At 34.3% G+C, this 20,710-nt stretch overlaps 1 protein-coding gene across 2 annotated transcripts in view; it reads right to left on the bottom strand.

The window, feature by feature from the left end:
* The window catches only part of XRCC4 (X-ray repair cross complementing 4), a 159,568-nt gene that overhangs the window by 47,673 nt on the left and 91,185 nt on the right, over positions 1 to 20,710 (bottom strand). For both annotated transcript variants that reach the window (XM_036409234.2, XM_036409237.2), the window contains one exon: positions 8,977 to 9,124. In XM_036409234.2, the coding sequence (XP_036265127.1) occupies positions 8,977 to 9,124 (148 nt within the window). The remainder of the gene's footprint in view (positions 1 to 8,976; positions 9,125 to 20,710) is intronic.

Genomic DNA, 20,710 nt, shown 5'->3' with positions numbered 1-20,710 from the left:
AAACATGTTTGTGTTTTTTATCCTTTATTACCTTCTTATTTTGCCATAACTTGTTTATACTTTATCACTAGCTTACTTTCATACAAGCTTAGAACATGAAACAGCCATCACTTCTATTGTAATAAAATATTTTATTTCATGTTTTAATACAAACTAAATACCTATTTAACATTTAGTTGTATACCACAGTAGAAGAATTAAGTTCTACAATTTCATTGTTAAAATGTAAATTTTGAATATAGCATACCTAATAATAAAAAATAAGTATACCTCCTTTTTTTTTTTCTTTCAAAAATATATTTTAATGATTTTTCAGGGTTAGAAACATCGATGAGAGAGAAACATTGATCAGCTGCCTCCTGCACACCCTCTACTGGAGATGTGCCTGCAACCAAGGTACATGCCCTTGACTGGAATTGAACCTGGGACCTTTCAATCCACAGGCCAATGCTCTATCCACTGAGCCAAATCAGTTTCAGCTCCCCTTTTTCTTTTGATATGGAACTATAAATTATTAGCAGGGAGTTATTTCCTTTGATTAATAACCCCTTTGACCAAGTATAATGAATATTTACACATTGTTCTATATTGGTAAAGTACTTAAAATGTCTGAAACAATAACTACTATCAAGCCAAATTTATGTAAGGAAGTCTTTTAAATGATAGGGGCATAATATATATGAAATATATGACAAATTCCCTTTATCTAAAATGCAAAAAAATTCTAACAGATTTCTATTAAAATTTTATCAAAAAGAAGATTAATTCTGTCAGTAATTTGAAATCGAAATGCATGAATAGCCTGAAGAAATCATAAGGGTTGCTACCAGGATGAGTAATCATGAAAATACTTTATTTAAATATGTACTTATTTTCATTTATAATATAGTATTCTAAAATTATGTTAAAATAGAACTTAAAATATACGTACTTATAAGACCAAGCCTCTGATACATTTGATAATCATGTGTAAAAAAGCCATAAAGCCAAAGTTAATATTGAATATACTTTTAAACAATATTAACATTTATCCTTTCTGTATAGTTAAAAATATCCACTCAGGCAAACTTTATCTGAAAGTGTAATACTGATTTTATTGCCAAAAATATAGTAATGTATATGGTCAATCTTTACTTAATTATTTGAGTCACAAACACAATTAATAAATCATCTTTGAAGTGCACTGACCATAATCAGTATATTCTGGAACAAGTCCAAGGGGCCATTAATCAAACATACAGAAAGGAAAGTGAGAGCCACAGCCTGAACAGTTAGGTAAACACAGAGTGAAGCTAATAAAAACCCAGCTCATTTTAAAACCACTATGGTGTTTACTTTTGCAACTAAGATAAACATTATGATAAAATTAAAGTTGTGTAAAAAATGAGGTTTGCTCCTGATGACCAAAGTAAACATATAGCAATTGCACATACATTTTATGTTCCTAATTTGACACTAAAGAAGTTAAAAGTTTAGTTACCAAAAATATTCAAGAATTAGATATTTGAATGGGATAAATTATATTCTCCGTGTAGATTAAGCACACACACATTTCAAATATGTTGAGGTTTAAACTAGAAAAAAAGCAATAAATTGTTAGAAATTTTTAAGAATCAGGGGTAAGTATGAAAAGAGTTCTTTTAGAAAGAATAGAATGGCCAACCACCATATTCTAAATTGGCAGATGCAAATGATTAAGTTGTAAAAAATAAGTAAATACTTGAATGAGTTGGAAGTAAAATTTTCAATGATTAATAATATAAAATATGATAAACTATAAACACATACATATCAAATTAATTAATTGCTTTTAAAACCTGGTTTTCCAATTGTGTTATTTTCCTCACAACTTATCTTATTGATTACTAAATAGAAGGAAAGAGGATTTGCTGATCTAGCACATAAAATGATAAGGGCTATCCTCATTTCCATAAGAATTATGAGGAAAGAAAACACTCCAGGGTTAAAAATTCCATAAACACAATGTCCTTCCCAGGAATAGGTTTCTAAGATTTAGCCGAAACCCCAGGGAAAGCAGTGCTTTAAAAATAACAGTACATCATATTCCTAGAGTGTCCTACTGCGTTAGTGCTCTCATTCACATGATCTCATCTAACCTTCAGATTCATGTTGAAAGGTAGGCAGGAGGTATTAACCCAATCCCTGCACTAACAGAGCTGTACAGTTCCATCTCTACCCCAGACTAATGCTTTTCCTAGTTAAGGATCATTTAAAGAGGAAAGTCTGCAATAAGAACTTTATAGTGCAGTTCTATTAACTAATCCTATATGTTACATTCTTGTTTGACCTCCTTAGTTTACAATATAATGCTTATTTGGTTGGGACTGGGGGTTGGCTATGTCTGTGGCCACCCCTCCTGGGGGCTGAAGCCCTGATTTTGAGATAAAGTTTTCATTTATAGAAACCTTGTTCAGATGCTAATTTCAATAGCTCTTAAAACTAGTTTCCTTTCAAGAAGAGAACCTATAGAACTGAGAAACAAAACAGCTAGAACAAGGTAAAGCAGAATTTCCAAGCAGGTTGAAATGAGCTGAAACAGTTGAAGATGTAACAAGCAATAAAGTATTAAGGAAATCATTTATCTGAGCATTTTGTCAGATGGCCAATTTTATTAACTGGTTGCTAATTTCGATGAGATTGGGACATTGACTTAATTTAACCAAATAAGTAATGAATGGATTAATCAATTTTAAAGTGATCCAACTAGTCTAACAGACTACAACTGACCTTATGTCATATCAACAGAACGTTATTAATGGGCTTTTAATGTGTTCACTCTTTTTAGGATTTTGGAAGAATTAAGAATTTTTAAATTTGAAAAATATTTAAATGTAAAATTCTTCCTTGGTTATTATGTTGTATGAGAAAGCATTACTTCATTAAAAATTTAAGCTGGTGCCTAATAGAGCTCGAATGTAGTGCTATTTCATTTAGACACATATTGTACCCTTGTCTATTTATAAAGAGTAATTTTAAAATGTTCTTTCTTATACTCAGGATTTTACTGTGTAAATATTAAAGTGATTTCACTATTTCTGTAGTTTTTGTCAGCTGGTTCATTTTGTTTAACAAATGGAATTAAAAAGTCATACCAAACAATTCTACAAATCACAATTTCAAGTGATGTAAAATAGAAAATAGCAAGGAATGTACAGCATATGGTTATGTTGGATAATAACTCTTAGTGTTGATGCTAGCTGACAGAACAGGATGACTATTGTTCAAGCATAATCATATTGTGTGAATCAGTCACACTAAATTTTTTAATGAGTGTTTATTAATGTATGCCAGATTTAAGGATTTCAGAGTCTTACTAGAAGTGAGAAATCATCAAAGATCTAAAAATATTCCTGAAAAATGCACTTACATTTACCAGTAAAAAGGTAAAATGGAAGTACAATTCTGCACCTCAGTACTGCTAATACATGCCAATTTAAGCTATTATCCCTGTGAGCATTCAACATAAGTTTCAGTATGTTTTCAATTTTCTAGTTTCCTGTGTTTCAAAAGGATGAAAGTTTTTATTATTGGGAATCCAAAACTGTACAACATTAACCACTTTGAAAACAGGGTAAAAAGAGAAAAAGAAACAAAGTACAATAGCCTCAGATAATTTTAATTATAATATCAAAGAAGATGACCAAATTATTAAGTTTCCTAGTCAATTTGATATTTTTTAAGACTTTTAAGAAGATTTAAATAACTACATCAAAAGGTAGGAAAAACAGGAGAAAAGTCCTTTGTGATGTGAAAAACGGAAATGCTATCATGTTGTGGATGAAAAGGGGCCACATGCTATCATGTCTAGCTCAGGGAAGGCCTTGCAAACTCAGAGACCTAAAGTAACCACAAAGCAGTTTATGGTGGGTAGTAATGTCCTAGGCCAGTATCTTCCCTGACAAAGGTCAATTTTTATCTGTCTATTGTCTTTTGTATCTAAGATAACATTCCTTTGGAATGCCAGGGTAATTCCCCCTTTTCCAGACCCACCAGTGCACCAGGGCTGAAACCCTAAATCCTCTCATTGTTTTATCATGTTAATTGTTGACTGTTAATTGTTGACCCACCTATGTAAAGATGTATGTATCTATCATTTACTTTTCATCCAATCCCAGAGGTTTCCCCACTTTGCTTTCTCCCACCTCCCTAATTTATCACCAGTGAATTGAATGTAACCCACTTGCATCCTCAATGTAACCCTCTTGTGTCCTCTCTTTTGATTGTATCGGGTCTAGTAATAATTAATGTCGTTTTTAAACTCGTTTAAAATCTTGCTTGGCGTTGACTTGTATTGACATAACCTCCAAACACGTGGTATCTACAGAACGTGTGAAGTGCAAGTAACAAGTTTTGCTTGAAAAAGTTTGTGTTTGGTTTGGTTTTTGTTGCAAAACTAGGGCTAAGAAGATGGCGGATGAAGAGCATATTCGGCACTGCATGCTTTACGAGTTCCAATTAGGAAGAAAAGCAAGTGAGGCTGCAAAAAACATCTGTAGTGCCTTGGTCAAGATGCAGTTAGCGCCAGAAAATGCCAGCGTTGGTTTGAGAAATTTCGCGAGGGAAAATTTTCCTTAGATGACAAGAGTGGTCGAGGCCGTGTGTCCAATTTTGATCAAGAAGCTCTTCAAGCTCTTTTGGTGCAAAATCCTCAAATTACCCAACAAGAGCTTGCGACAACTTTAAATTGTTCACAAAAAACAATTTCCAATCAATTGCGTGCACTTGGCAAAGTCCAAAAGTTTGGAAAATGGGTTCCTCATGAGTTGACCGACAACAACCGTAATCAAAGAGTCACAATTTGCAGTTTGCTCCTCTCTCGTCAAAACCGTTTGCCGTTTTTAGAGCAAATTGTTACCGGAGATGAAAAATGGGTGCTGTATGTTAATTTGAAAAGGCGGCCTCAATGGTTGGACAAAAATGAGGCTCTGCAGCCCACGCCAAAACCTGACTTGCATGCGAAAAAAGTGATGTTGTGTGTTTGGTGGAATTTTAAAGGAATTCTTCATTATGAACTTTTACCATCTAACCAAACCATTACAAGTGCAGTGTATAGTGCCCAATTGGAAAGGTTAGCCCAAGCTTTAAGAGAAAAAGAACCCGCGCTGATTAATCGGAAGGGCGTAATTCTTCACCACGATAATGCACGACTGCATACTGTAAGAATCACTGCTGAAAAACTGCGCCAGTTGGAATGGGAAGTTCTCCCTCAACCTGCATATTCTCCTGATATTGCCCCTTCCGATTACCATTTGTTTCGTTCTTTGAAAAACTTTCTTCTTGGAAAAAAATTTAATAATGAAGAATGCCTCAAAAATGCATTGACCAAATTTTTTGCATCAAAATCACAAGAATTTTACAACAGAGGGATTAAAATGCTTCCTGAGCGTTGGGCACAAGTAGTAGAAAACAACGGCAACTATATTGTTGATTAAATTTTGTTGTATTGTTTAAATAAATTCGATTTAAAAATATTAGAAAACAACATTAATTATTACTAGACCTAATAATGTATAAAATAAGGTGCAAAACTGCCATTCTCAGGAGCATTATCTCAATCCCTTGAGATTTTGCTTGACAGCAGTTAACAGTCTGGCTCAAATAAATTCACAAAAATTCTTCACAGGTTTGTTTCTTACATTAACACTACAAAGAAAGGCTAAATTTTTAACCAAGGCCACACTACCACCTAGTTCTCTGAGTGGCCCTCATCCTCATTTCACTTCCTTCCAGCTCCCTTCACTCCCATCACTCAAAAATTTCACCTGGGGGCATACTCACAGGCCTTTCCTCTCTAAACTGGACTAAACTCCTCTTTATCCTTCAGATTAGTGATCAAATGAGGATTCCTCAGGTCATATCCCCGTCCCTAAATTTCCTCTAAATTCAAAAATCCTTCAAAAGGTTTCAAATATATATCTTTGTAATGATATAACTAATGCTTGCCTTCACTCAGACAGACTAAGCTTTATGAGAGCGGGGACTGTGCTAGTAGGCTCATCAATGTTTCCCAAGTGTTCAGCATGCAAGCATTCTGTAATGAACGATAAATGAATGAATGAATGAAGGAATGAGGGAAAGCCATAGCAGGATTTATTTTTATTTTTATTTTGTTCTCAATAAACAGCAGTATCTATTGTGCATATCCTTAGTCACTGTAAAATCATGTGGGGTCTTAGGATGCATGCACACCCTACTGAGGGGAAGAGGATACAAAGGAAATAACATTGTGAGAGTCCGACAAAACTGTTTCACACCCAGTATATGTTTACAATTAAAAACAAGTAATGAAATCAGGTTTTCCAGGTAAATTAAATGGGATGTAATGGTGAATAAGCCATGGTAATATGAACTATAAACACAAAACTTTCTGTGCAATCTTCATGAATTTTGATTGCTAATAACTAACAAATGTGATTTTTTTGGTAATTTGTGTTTATGTTTTGAAAGTGGTAAACTGATCCAAGTATAATAGAGTTAGGTGCCAATATCTTTTCACCCCTAAGTAGCAACCTACCCACATCTGGGAAGCTACAGCTAAAGCATATTAACCTAACTGATAGACATATTGTTGATGAGAATTTATCAGAGTGAAAAGGTGTTTAGGAAGGTAGAAATAGGTAGTATTTAAATTTAACAACATAAGATAAAGGTTCAACATCAGTGCTTGAGCGTGAAGGTACACAATGATATAACTAGCAGGCAATTAAAAAAGCTAATATGGTTTATGTCAACTTTGTAAGTAAAGTATACAAAATAAGTATTGACATGATCATCTAAACCTGGAAAAGAAAACACATCGCCTTTAGCAAAAAGCCTAAATAAAACATTTAGTCTTTCATCCACATCTAAACTTCTTCCACCATTGTATCATGCATATAAAAAACCTGTTTAAGCAATATATGTATTCAGAAAATATTGGTAACCTCACAACTTATATTTAGTTCACACATCAAACAGAAAGACTGAAGATGCAGTTCTCCAACATAAAACCAATATATGTAATTCTTTCTCAACACCCTGAAATCTTTATCAGACAAAACAATTAGACTAAAAGTTCCATGAGGACAAGATTATGTCTATTTCCTACTTTCCTTAACCATCAGCATACATTATTATACCTGGCACATAAATGATATTCATTACTTATTTGCTTACTACTTGACTGAATGAAGTACATTCTGAATATTTCAAAGTATAATTTTATTTTTTCCATATTAACCTATTGGACTAGCTTGCTTATTCTAATGTTTGCAAATTGGAAATATTTTTTATTTATTACAAGAGATAATGCCATACTATGAATTCTATGGAGTTAGTAAATTTACATAATAAACAACCAGTAAGAGTAGTGCACACTGGGTTTTTACATATATTGGCTGAAGACATAAGGAACCCACCATAGTATACAAATGGCATTTTCAAGTATTAGTATATCAGGCCAATTGTAGAGAGAATAAAACCCCAATGATAAACAAACAAAATAATTCCACTATTAACTGTAGAATTCTTATGTTTATGTAAGAAACTAAAAAACTCCTTTTGGTCAGGCTGTTAAGTCTCCTGAAGGCATGGACTTCTTGTGTTTATTTGGCACCCTCATGGTCATTACAGAATTCTAAAACTTTTTACTCTCAAAACTCCTTTATACTTTTAGAAGTTTTTGAGGACTCCAAGAATTTTTATTTATATCCAAAATTAACACTGAGAAAAATTTGAGATCTTTATTAATTCATTTAAAAATAAATCCAGAATATGGTAACACAATATATTCTTTATTAAAAAAAATCACTGTATTTTCCAAAGGGGGGGGGGGGGGGAAATCCTTTGTGGTTAATGTCTTAACACCTTTACAAATCTGTGTGATGGGTGGCTGATTAAAAACTATGGAATTCTCACTGGCTTCTGCATTCAATCACAGGGACATGTTATTTCAACTGAAATACATGAAGAAAATCTGGCCTCACACAGGGATAGAATTGAAGAGGAGACACCTTGTGGATCACCACAAACGCCTTGGGAATGCCCTAGGTCCTCATCATTCCACACTTTGAAAACCACTGATGTGTAATATCATGTCATATAACTATTGTTCAATTACTATTTGCCAAATTAATGAAAAGTTTAAAGAAAAATAAATAAATTTTCAAGCATGCATAAGATTTACACTTTTTTTTAAAAAATATATTTTCATTGTTTTTAGAGAAGGAGGGAGAGGGGAGAGAAAGAGAGAGAAACCTCAATGATGAGAAACAATACTGATCGATCTGCTGCCACCTACATACCCCACACTGAGGACCAAGCCCACCACCCATGTCTGTGCCCTGACCAGGAATCAAACTGTGATCTCCTGGGCTGCACCCTTTTTTTTTTATTCAACTGATAAAATTTCTTATAAATACTGATTATTTTGCTGCAATAAAATGTTTATTAATTCAACTTCTTAATTCATTACAACTAAATTAGAATGCAGATTAAAGGGAGGGTAGTCAAAACTAAAAAGTAAACTATAGAAATAAAAAATGTGTCTAAATTTAAAAGAAATAAATAGGTGACTAGAAAGACATTTCACATAAAAAAATTATAAGCATAACCAAATCAAGTGGTTACTTTGAATGCTCTGTGGGTCTATTTAAAGCAGTAAATTAGATTGAAATACTTTATTAAATGCAAACTGGATTCTAATATTTTTAGTATCTTATATGCCATTTCTAATTACTCTAAAAAACCACAAGAAAAAAATTTTGCTAATATTTTTGACACTTCTGTCTTAAATATTAATATGAATTAACTGAACACCAGGGAAAATATATGGATTTAAACATTTTACAATTCCCAAAACCATAATTTTTGTTCGTTAAAAATAGCCTTAAGTTCAGAAGTTAAAATATAATTTTAGATTAGATATTAGATTTTTCAATGTCATCTCACTATTTTGCAAAGAATAAGATGACTTACTTTTCCTTTTCTTCGGACTGATGTTCCTGAGAAGCCATTTTAGGTTCTGTCCCGAGATTTTTTCCCATCCGCTGCCTCCTCTTTCTACTTGGTGCAATATCAGTGACATCAGGACTTGAAAGAATGGAATCATCTTTTCTTATAGTAGCTAAAATAAAATGACATAAAAAATGTGATCCAACAAAATTCTGCATATAATCTGTAAGTATCAACTTGCTGCTTTAGCACTGATAAAGTGACACAAAGTGAAGCAAAACTATTTTTAATAAACCAGACAGATTTGACGTGAACCAGTTACACAGAGTGTTATACTTTAATACCAATATAAAACATAAGGTATATCAAATACATGGAACAATTTGGGCAAAATGATCTTTGCCTATCTGGGCAACAATCTTTGCAAATGCATTACAGGCAGTTTGGTCTCTCAGTGCTGGGACTAGATAGAAGCACCTCAGAGGCACCTCTAAAAGGTATTTGGATGGAAAAATAATGCTACAAGAATAATATAAATCAAATTGATACTATACTAATATAGCAGGAATTGGAATTTCTAATAGTGATGCAGAGATAGTTACACAGACTTTTCCACTGTGAGCAGTGAGCACAAGAGAAATGTAAAAATAAATAAATAATAAATAAATAAATAAATAAATAAATAAATAAAAATACTAATAGATGTCTCTAATGTAGCCAAACCACTAAATTGCCTCTAAAAGTGTTTGATAGACATGAAACAGAAGCAACAATAGAAACATGCTGGATTCATATTCTTTTATTCTCTTATAAACAACTTAGTTACAAAGAACCTTAGGGGAGTTTAGGATTCTTTCATTTAATACACAGCATATTCTGTTATAATACACATTTCTACTAAAAAATAGCTCCTTGCTATTGATAAATAATAAATAATATCAATATAATTTGGACTTTGGATGTCTTGCCAGTTCATATACTTTTTTTTCTAGCATGATAATGGTTTATAGTGATCAGGGCAAGCTTTCATCACAATTAGAGAAAGACTTAGCAATGTATAAAGGTTTAAGAAATTGAAGACAAGTGGCTAAAAATTGTGCAAGTCCATTGCTTTAGCACAAATAGGGGGGCAGGCAGGCCTAGTGAAAGCTAAGAATCCTACATTTTTTCTAAGTTTAGCTCTATGCTAAAGCTGCAATTACAGCTGAACAACCTGTGGAGACTTTTCTCCCTGTTTCTTGAGTCAGATACTTAATTTTGATGAAACTACTGGAATCAAATGCATCAATAACTCTCATCTCCATTTAAGAGAAAGTGTGATGGAAATGGTTAGCTGACTGTGATGCTGGTTGAAAATGTTGCTAATAATTAATGGAGTTAATATTTTTATTAGGATGTAACTAGAGAACTAACAACAATCTAAAACAATAGATTTGGTGTGGTTTTATTATTTATAGTATATAGTTCTGCAGGAGTGGATTTTAAGGCACAAGTTTATCACATTCAAGAAGAAAACACTGAGTTCTCACTGTACAGTCACGCTTCTCTGAGTGACGTGAGATAACTTGGACACAGTTGACTAATCTCTTGAAACTCTTCTTTTTAAAATTTTTCCCCCTTAAAATAGATACCATTTTTGAAAACACATATCCTGGATACTTTGTTGAAGGTTTTATATCCGCTATTTTATTAATATTTAACTTTGTGAAGTACTTATTATCTTTACTTATTAGGAAACCAAGTTAGTTAACTTGCCCAAATCATACAGCTTTTGTTTTTATAATTTATCACATGACAACTTAAAATTTTTTGTCCCTCATGGTAAATTAGTCTTTGATAAAATATTAATGGAGTGCCCATCAAACCATATTTTACTTTCCAAAGCTCTTTAAGTTATCAGGACACATAAGTTCCACTATATTTATTGCACATTATTTTTATTTACCCTGAAAAATATTTTTGGAGAAAATAAGGATATACTTAAAAAGGTCATTGCTCTGAACACATTAAAACTGAATGATTTCCCTACTTTTATTAAGCTAGGAGGTAACTAAGGAAGAAAACTGCAGTTTACTGATTTCTTACCCAGTTCACTCTCACCTAGAATTGTTTACTCAGTCACATAGTAGTAAGCAATCAACAGAGTACAGGCTTGTTTATGAACCAAACCAGCAAAATTCTGTGCGTTAGAGCAGTGTTTTTCAACCTTTTTTGGGCAAAGGCACACTTGTTTCATGAAAAAAATCATGAGGCACACCACCATTAGAAAATGTTAAAAAATTTAACTCTGTGCCTATATTGACTATATATAAAGTAATTCTCTTGAATAGGAATCAAATAAACACAAAGAAAGTATTTTATAATTACTTTATTATGAAATATTAAGTAAACAAAATAGTGAAAAATTATAAAATTCTTGTCTTGTCTGCACCTACGGCACACCAGGCAACATCTCGCGGCACACTAGTGTGCCGCGGAACAGCGGTTGAAAAACGCTGCGTTAGAGGAAATTTCAACTATAGATAGACTTGAAAAGTGGAGAAAGACTGCATTTGATGGCATGTTGGACATCAAGGAGGAAAGAATACTAAGTTTAAATTAAAATGTATGGTAAATTAAAAAAAATAATAAAGTCACAAAAAACTTATGCCACTCATTCCAAAAACTCTAAATAATGGCTTACACACTGGTATCCAAAAGGATGTGTTATACGTGATATGGTTCTATTATTTGTTGTAACATCTACAATTTACTTTAAAATACAATATTTAAATGTGTATGTTAGGCAAAGTTAGTATAACCCAGGTGTGGCTAGCATCTACTCAAAAATACACAGACCAGAAACAGTTGTTGGGGTTTGAATAACAATTCCCATACTCTTAAAGAGGCTACTAGAGGCACTCTGTGCTCTGCATCTCAATCAACACTTGATGGTTTACTAATCAGCATACGGAGTGTCAGAAATGTGTGTACCGCCTGGTGAACACAGGGCAGGAAAACAAGCATGAATACTGCTTCTGAGTGAAATTAAAGGCATTATAGATATACAGAATTGGCTAAAATATTTCAGAGATCATCGGCACCATTTCATGAACAGGGTATAAACACTGTGAGGTCTGTTTACTCTTAGAGATGATGCCCTGTGCTAAATCTTAAAGTGGTTCTGTGTCCAGTTATGAACTCTGGACAATTGTAGTCGCCTGAAGCCTGGGAAAACTGCCTGGTATTCATTATCCTACCTTGAAAATAAACATTTTATAGGAGGGAGTGACTGGGACACCTAAAATTTCTTTAAACTTTAGGGCAGGTTGGTGAATTATTTTGTGCGTACTTGTGAGTAAGTATTTAGTTGGAGATTGTCTGTATGGTGGGAGAACAACCTGATAATTCAGTGTCCCACCCTTCACATTTCTTGGTGTCCACCATTATTTGCCACAAACAATCACAACTTGTGTGTAACCAAGTGTTTAAAGTCAGTTCACTAGCACCATTTCCCCCCCACTCTCCTGACAAGGGTTCCCTTTTGAGTCTTGAAGCCACTGTCATGAGTGAAAGGGGCTAGCACACAAGCCAATTACTGCTGAAACTGAATATGTGCTTTTTGTTTTGTGTTTGCACCATGGAAAACAGTTTTCTCTTCGGTTTATTATATAAATGTATGAGCAAGCTGTAAGATATTATCTTAATTTACATATTAATTTAGAATAAAGATTTCATAACATTTATATAGTCTTTAATAAATAGGAAAATGTTCCATCCCATATTTTCCTCTCCACCCCCTGCAATACCAGAAACCAGGAAAAACAGAAGAAGGAAAAAAAAACTATTCCAATACCTGGTACCTATGTATTAACCTGCTCATTGCAAACAGTTTTCAAATGTGAACCCATCCTACCTCTATCCTCTACCTGTGCTAATGTTTAGTCCTGTCTTTACATTTGGTCTCAATGCTGACGCTTTATGACTATTCTGACATTAGATCCTTTCAACAATGATTCTGAGTTTCCAAACAAGCAAAGCCGTTTTATATACAACAGAAGGGATCTGAACCACATCTGTAAGAGGTCAAAATGGCTAGTATTATTTCACAACCTTACATAAACTGGAAGTTTTCAAATCCAGGCAGAAGTATATACTTTTCTATTGCCAGGGAATCTTTTTCTGAGCCACCTCCAGAATTCTCAGTCTTTAGTATTCATCAGTTACTGTCATGACAATGTGTCTTGCACCATTTCCAGGAATTTGGGGGGGGGGGGGGGGTGGTGAAAGAAGAAAAAAACAAACGATTGCCAATTAACTTACTACAGCAGAAACACTCATTGAGGGGGCCGTGGGATGAATTTCAAGTTCTCATTAGGTTCACTGAACCTAGAAAATGGGGCTCTTTACAGAAGCTTTGCTATTGTGAGAGGTGGCTCCACAGAAAGACACACTGCCTCCCATCTGACAGAGAACTGCAGGAGCTTGGCAGCCGGAGCTCAGGCAGGACAGACGGAGGGCTGGCTCCCCGGGTACTCTCAGTGTCCAAAAGTTTGAAACAGCTGTTGGCTAAACTGCTGGCGACCTGCAAAACTGCCACGAGTTAAACTACCTGGTAAACTTAAGTCTCTGACTATTAAACCCTTAACTCTCAGTATTTTTAAAGACATTTTTAGGTTTATAATTTGTTTTATCAGGGTCTCCTTATTATCTCCTGTCTATGGATTTCCTCCTTCTTCATATGACATATAGCCTGACACACCGATTCTATAAAACTCTAAGATTGCCACACTTCATTCCATCTCCCCAGCCCAAACATACACACCTCTCTCCAGCCCCTGAACAAAACAAAAAGTTAATGTCCTGAGGCCGTGGTCAGCAATCTGCGGCTCTTTTGCCCCTCAGTGTGACATCCACAAAATACCATGGTCTGGGTGAGTCTATTTTGAACAAGTTGTGTTAGAAGAAGTTTAAGTTTAAAAAAATTTGTCTCTCAAAAGAAATTTCAATTGTTATATTGTTGATATTTGGCTCTGTTGACTAATGAGTTTGCCGACCATTGTCCTGAGGCACATTATTCATGGCAATGGCTACTTAGCCCTTTGGTTAAATTATTGAATAAGAGGCTCTGATCTTTAGGTCCCTTGTCCATGAAAAAAATAAATGTATGCTGTTTGCACAATAGGCCATATGCAAACAAAAACCTTTCAGTGCTTCCCATGGCCTATAAAACAAAAATCCTAAGATCCTAGCCCTGAATTCAAATCCCTCTGCAATGTGATGGTCACCTACCCCTCTAGCCATACTTCCCACAAATCTCCTACCATAGTATGTAAATTCTTTCAAGGGCTTCAGGGCTCCACATCTTTTCTGTTCCTTACTTTCTCTGTCTTGAATGTCCTCTACTCCTCAATAGGATCAACTCCCTTCCAGCACAGCCCAGTTCAATCATTTCAGTCATCTTGAGTAGTTCTAACCCACAGCAATCTCTCCTTTCTCTGTGTGGCTTACAGTTGAACCACTCATTTTATAAGTGCTATCTCCTATAGTTATTCTTTGTATGTATACCTTCTGTTTCTCCAATTAGATTCCAAACACCCTACAGTTAGAGGGCATGCTTTATACTTTGATATATTCCTGGCATTACCCAATGGTGTTTATACATGAGAATATGGAGACTTGAACTCTTATTTTCAAATGTGTGTCATATTTTTAAATCAAAACTTAATTCCTATGGACCTCCAGATGAAGTGCATATAAAAAAAAAAAAAATCAGGACTGGATCTGGGTCTCTAATTCTGCCACTTACCTTTGGCATATTACAGAATTTCTTTAAGTTCCTCACTGAAAAACATATGATTTCACTTATACGTGGACTCTAATGAACCGAATGAACTAACAAACAAAATAGAGAAAGAGTCACAGTCAGAGAACAGGCTGACAGTTGGGGGGAGGTCTGGGTAGTGGAAGAATTGAGCAAAAGAGAAAAAACACTTAGATGTGGACAACAGTGTGGTGATTATGGGAAGAGGGTAAGGGGGGCAAATAGTGTTAGAAAGAGACTTGAGGGTGTTGAACACACAATACAGTGAACAGATGATGTGTTGTGGAATTGTGCACCTGAAACCCGTATAATTTTGTTGCCCAGCGTCACCCCAATAAATTCAAAGAAGAAAAGAAAATACCAAAAAAAATAATACATTAACCATGATTTCTGATGTGATTAGAAAAACTGTTTTATAAATCATAATATCAAAAATATTTGACATCAGCATTAAAGTATTATTAACGCTATATGTGTGTCCTTACAAAAAATTAAATTGACATTCACTTAGATATATTTGAAAATCTTTTAGGTTATATTCTATAGCCTCTTTGAGATATACAAGGAAAGTAATAATAAAAAAGATAAATGCATGGCTTTGGAAATTAAAATAAACCAATTTTCATAGATCTATCTTTTGTTATATATATAGAGTAGCCAATCCGCTATGACTGTTTTTGCTATTTTATTCATTTATTCACTTCACAGAGACTTAAGTCATTTTGTTTTATTTAAAAAGATATAATGAGGGAAAAACAAAAATCTAAACCTTAAAAATACTACTCAAAGAAAATGTGCAACTTCATAAAGCATATTCTTTCTTACACCATGGAAAACACCCAAACAAAGCCGTGGGCTAGCCTGTGTCTCTGCAGTCTGTCTTACTGACAGGCATGAAGATAAACCAAAAAAGAAACTGAGATAAGGTTGGTAACACCATACTTCAATGAGCAGTATCTTAAAGTGACCTATCTTATGGTAGTAAATTTCTAATCTTACCGAACAAGCAAACTTTGTTTTGCTTCACCATTCATCAAATAGCTCTTTTTCAAATCTGTAATCAGTTGTTACCCAGTTTCACAATCTAATCTGAGTAACTGATGACCATCTTACACAAAAGGTCAATAGTCTAACCTACTAATCAGCAATCACCAAAATAAACCAATAATTAACAACACACTGAACACTTAAAAGCATGTGTGTGTGTGTGTGTGTGTGTGTGTATCCATGTATGTACACTTTTCCAAAAGTCAGGCTTCTCTTTTAGCCAGCACAACAGGAAGTCAGACTTAATGACAACATGACATTGGAGTAACCTAAGAGGTCATCTGTGGAAATCCAATGCTCTCAATGTCAGGCACAAGGTGGACCACTAAAGAAAAAGTACAGACTCCAGCATTAAAGAGATACAGCATTAAAAAATAATAAGTTGAATATATTAAGTATTATTCTATACTTGCAAAATAATCTGCTTTTTTAATTAAAAAAGTATAATACCAAATTAACTGTTAACTTAAGGATTCTATCATTCCTTTACTTATTCAACAAATATTTATTGAGCATATTAAATGTCAAGCACTATCCAGCAGACACCAGCACTATGTATTCCAGAAGTTTATAACTGGATAGGGCAGAGGGACACACTGTTTGCAAGAAAGCCATAGTTACACAAGCACTTATAAAGGAATTAATTTGGAATTTCTAAGGTACACAAAGCTTTCTAATCTCTCAGTATTTTTTCCAAATTAATCTGTGAAGCTTCAGTTTTTGTTTTCCATTATCAAACACTAACTATAATTTGATTTCTTACAACATCCTTAGTAGACTTACCACACTTGTAATAATATTTGTAAAATTTATAAGCTCTGTAATGGCAAAAACTGACTGTGCTCTATACACTGTTAATACAAAACAGACTAGCACAATCTCTGGCACACACTATTTCTGTAATAAATGTTAGTTGATTGACTGATATAAATTCTTAAATACTAATAGAGTTAACAATAAATAGCTTCTTAAAATACTACACTATTGGTTAGCTATGCTTGCTGCTGCCAGTCTAGTTAACATTAAAAGGAAAATATTAGTAGGGAAAAGCAGTTACAGAAGGAGAAAAATTAGCCTCCAATTTATATAATTTTGAAGTTAAAAATAAAAAAAACAAGAAATTTTAATGGTTAATACATTTTCAGAAAACAAAGCTACAATTTCCAGCTTTCACCAGCTTTATAAAAGGACCTCTGCCTTTGACCTACATCATAAATGTTTGGAGCCAACATAAAGCTTTTATTGTTGTACCTGAATCACAGGTATGGTCTTCTGTCAACTTAAGACTTTTTTTTAGTGTTTTCTTCATAGAGATTTAAAGGTTTCTGAAACTTTCATTCTTTTTTATTTGGGTAGACTTTTAATAAAACCTAGGCCTTTTACAGAGCTTAGGATTTCATTGAACTAGTATAAATTTAGACACTGGACAAAAATAAAGTATAAAACCTTTTTAAATAAATGATATAAGGATAAATGATATCACCTGAGGATATGTTTCTTATTGATTTTTATAGAAAGTCAGAGAGAGAGTCAGAGAGCAAGAAAGAGAGAGAGAGAGAGAGAGAGAGAGAGAGAGAGAGAGAGAGAGAGAGAGAGAGAGAGAAAGAGAGAGAGAGGGAGAGGGAGAGAGGTATGAAGGGAGAAAAAAAAAATCAATGTAAGAGAGAAACATTGATTGTTGCCTCATGTATGCTCCCCAACCAGGGATCCATCCACAACCTGGGTATGTGTCCCGTCTAGAAATGAATCCGCAGTGTTTTTGTTGTTGAGGGCAACACTACAACTAACTGAGTCACCCTAATCAGAGCTTAGTTTATTATTTTTTTAAATGTACTATAAGCGTTTTACCTGCAGTGACTCTAGGTTAACTGGGTACAACTAGGACAAGGTCACTAGTTTAACAAGTCAAATCAGAAAAGAATGAAAGTAGCAAAAGTGAAGTGGTGTGTAATTATATAATGAATTGGATAGATAAGAATCATTAATCTTGGGTACAAATCCTCTCTTTGAAAAATGATAATAGAAAGAGGCTTTGACAGTTTATTCAACATGCCAGACTTTCGACTTTATTTTTCCAGCATTTGCTTAATCTTTAAAAAAATGTTTGGACTATTTTTTATTTATTTATATTTTATTGATTTTTTACAGAGAGGAAGGGAAAGGGATAGAGAGTTAGAAACATCGATGAGAGAGAAACATCAATCAGCTGCCTCCTGAACATGCCCTTGACCGGAATCAAACCTGGGACTTTTCAGTCCATAGGCCGACGCTCCATCCACTGAGCCAAACTGGTTTTCAGCTGGACTATTTTTTTTTTGTGTGTGTGGATTTATTGGGGTGACATTGGTTCATAAAATTATGCAGGTTTTCAGGTATATGATTCTATAATACATCATCTGTATATTATATTGTGCGTTTACCACCCCAAGTCAAGTCTCCTTCCATCACCACTTATTCCCTTTCCCTTCTACCTCTTTCACCACACCCCCTCCCCCTTCTTTCTGGCAATCACCTTATTGTTCTCTGTGTCCATGAGTCTTTCTTTTACTTTCTTTGCTTAATCTCTTCACCTTTCTTACCAAGCCTCCAACCCCCTCTCCTCTGACAGCCATCAGTCTGTTCTCTGTATCTATGAGTCTGTCTAACTTTGTTAGTTTATTTTGTTCATTAGACTCCACATATAAGTGAAATTATATGGTACCTGTTTTCCTCTGACTAGTTTATTTCACTTAGAATAACTTCGATACATTAAGAAAAAGTCCTCTATTTGACTTCTTTATACTTCTTTACAATAAGGTTAATGCCTTTATGATATAATTAAGCCAGCTTGTAGTGGTTCTATGAAGAGCTAAATATGAGGCTAAATTTCAGAGGCTTTCCTTGAAAAGTGTGGAATAATTTTCTGAAGGGAGATTTCCTGGTTTGCAGTGCTAGACACATTGTCCCAACTAGCTCTCAATCCAAATGTCATGAAGGCAATGCTTTCACTAAGAAGAACTAAAAAAACATTTCTTGCCAAATGGTAAAAAAACACACACAAAAACAACCCTAAGAGAATGTTTACGTGAACTAATCTGTGTATATAAAAGCCCAACAACTGAATGGCAGAATGACCAGAACAAGTGGTCGACCAGTTGCTATGATGCACACTGACCACCAGGGGGCAGACACTCAACACAGGAGCTGCCCCCTAGTGGTCAGTGTGCTTCCACAGTGGAAGAGTTGCTCGCTGACCAGGATGAGTGGTGATCCCACATAGGGCTAATCCTGCAGGCCATGCCCCCTACCAGTGCATGAATCCATGCACCAGGCCTCTAGTATTATAGAAATATTCTACAACTGACTCTGTTATCACTGACTGATGACTGTGAGTAAGTCATGTAATACTTCTGAGAAAGTTTTTTTTTTAATTTTAGTTTATAAAATTAAGTATAGAAAAGTTAAACCAAATAATTACACCTGTTATAAAAATGCATAGTGCTATAATTTAAGTTATTATGCTTTGCAAAAAGGATTATATTATTCCAATTTGGTAAGAAAAAGGAAATGTACTTTCAGATCAGTTTTTTAAGTGACTACTATGTTAAATGTCTTGCCCAAATGAGAGTTTTTTTTTTTTTGGAAATTTCATTTCCAAACATCTGTAGGCTTTTATTTATATTACACTGTTTCATTTTGTTTGATTTTTTATCTATATCATAAAAGGTGTGTGTTTGTGAAACCGTTATGGAGTCATGACCAAACAACCGGTCACCAGGAGGTGCATGGAGCACCTCTTTCGAGCCAGAACTCACAACCAGCTTGGCTCAATGGTAGAGCATGGACTTATGAACCAGGAGGTCACAGTTTGATTCCTGGTCAGGGCATATGCCAGGGTTGCAGACTTAATCCCCAGTGGTGGTCATGTGGAGGCAGCCAATAGATGATTCTCATCATATCTCTCTCTCTCTCTCTCTCTCTCTCTCTCTCTCTCTCTCTCTCTCTCTCTCTCTCTTTCTCTCTCTCTCTCTCTCTCTCTCTTCATCTCCCTTCCTCTCTGAAATCAACGAAAAAAATATTTTAAAAGTTATTCATAAAGTAATTTAACTTCTCATTTGTTTTCTATTTATTAATGTGTTATTTCTATGATGATAATAAAGGTTATATTCCTAGGTTTCTAGTAGCTAAACATTTCTGTTTTTGTTTATATTTAAAAAATTATTTTAAAGTCTACTAACTCTAAGTTGTTACACTACACATGACAAAACTAAAAATCAATAAGGATACTTCCTAGACTTCCTTCTTCATGTCTATACAGAAACAGATTACTTTCAAAAGCTCTTGTTTCAGTGATTATAATAAAGAAAACAAGGTGCCCTAATGATTTAAGCCATGACACCTGTTGCTATTTCCAAACCTATTTTCATTAACTACAGAAGAATGTTGACTTTGTTACCCGAGGACATCAAAAGCTAAGAAAGAAAGAAATAAAGAAAAAAGCTAAGAAAACAAACTTCTGTTAACAGAACCATTCTCAGAACACTTTTCTCAACTCATGTGATTTTAACATGCTGTTCCTTCTCAGGATGGGGTTTTTATTAAGTGGTTTACATTAATAAATTCAAGCTGGTGTGATTTATCTTTACTATGTTGCTAATATATAGCCATGTTTGATTTCTTCAAAACAGTAGTAGTATTAATAAGGATATATAAAACTGGCCTCAGCAAAAAACAACCTCTATAAAGCTGAATTTAATTTTATCAAACCTCATGTTTAAGATGTTTTCAATTTCTCAAGAAGAAATGATTGGTTTCGAACACTGAACAACAGTTGGTGCAGGACTATGCTTCCTGAAATAAGATGATACAAGAGGTGAGCTCAGGATCACTCTGGCTTTCTGATGGTGGCACCTCCTGGACCTCAGCACA

This window comes from Pipistrellus kuhlii, unplaced genomic scaffold (genome assembly GCF_014108245.1).
Source record: "Pipistrellus kuhlii isolate mPipKuh1 unplaced genomic scaffold, mPipKuh1.p scaffold_m20_p_4, whole genome shotgun sequence".
Lineage (NCBI taxonomy): Eukaryota > Metazoa > Chordata > Mammalia > Chiroptera > Vespertilionidae > Pipistrellus > Pipistrellus kuhlii.
Note: the sequence above shows the minus strand (reverse complement) of the source record. Positions and strands in the feature narration are given on the sequence as shown.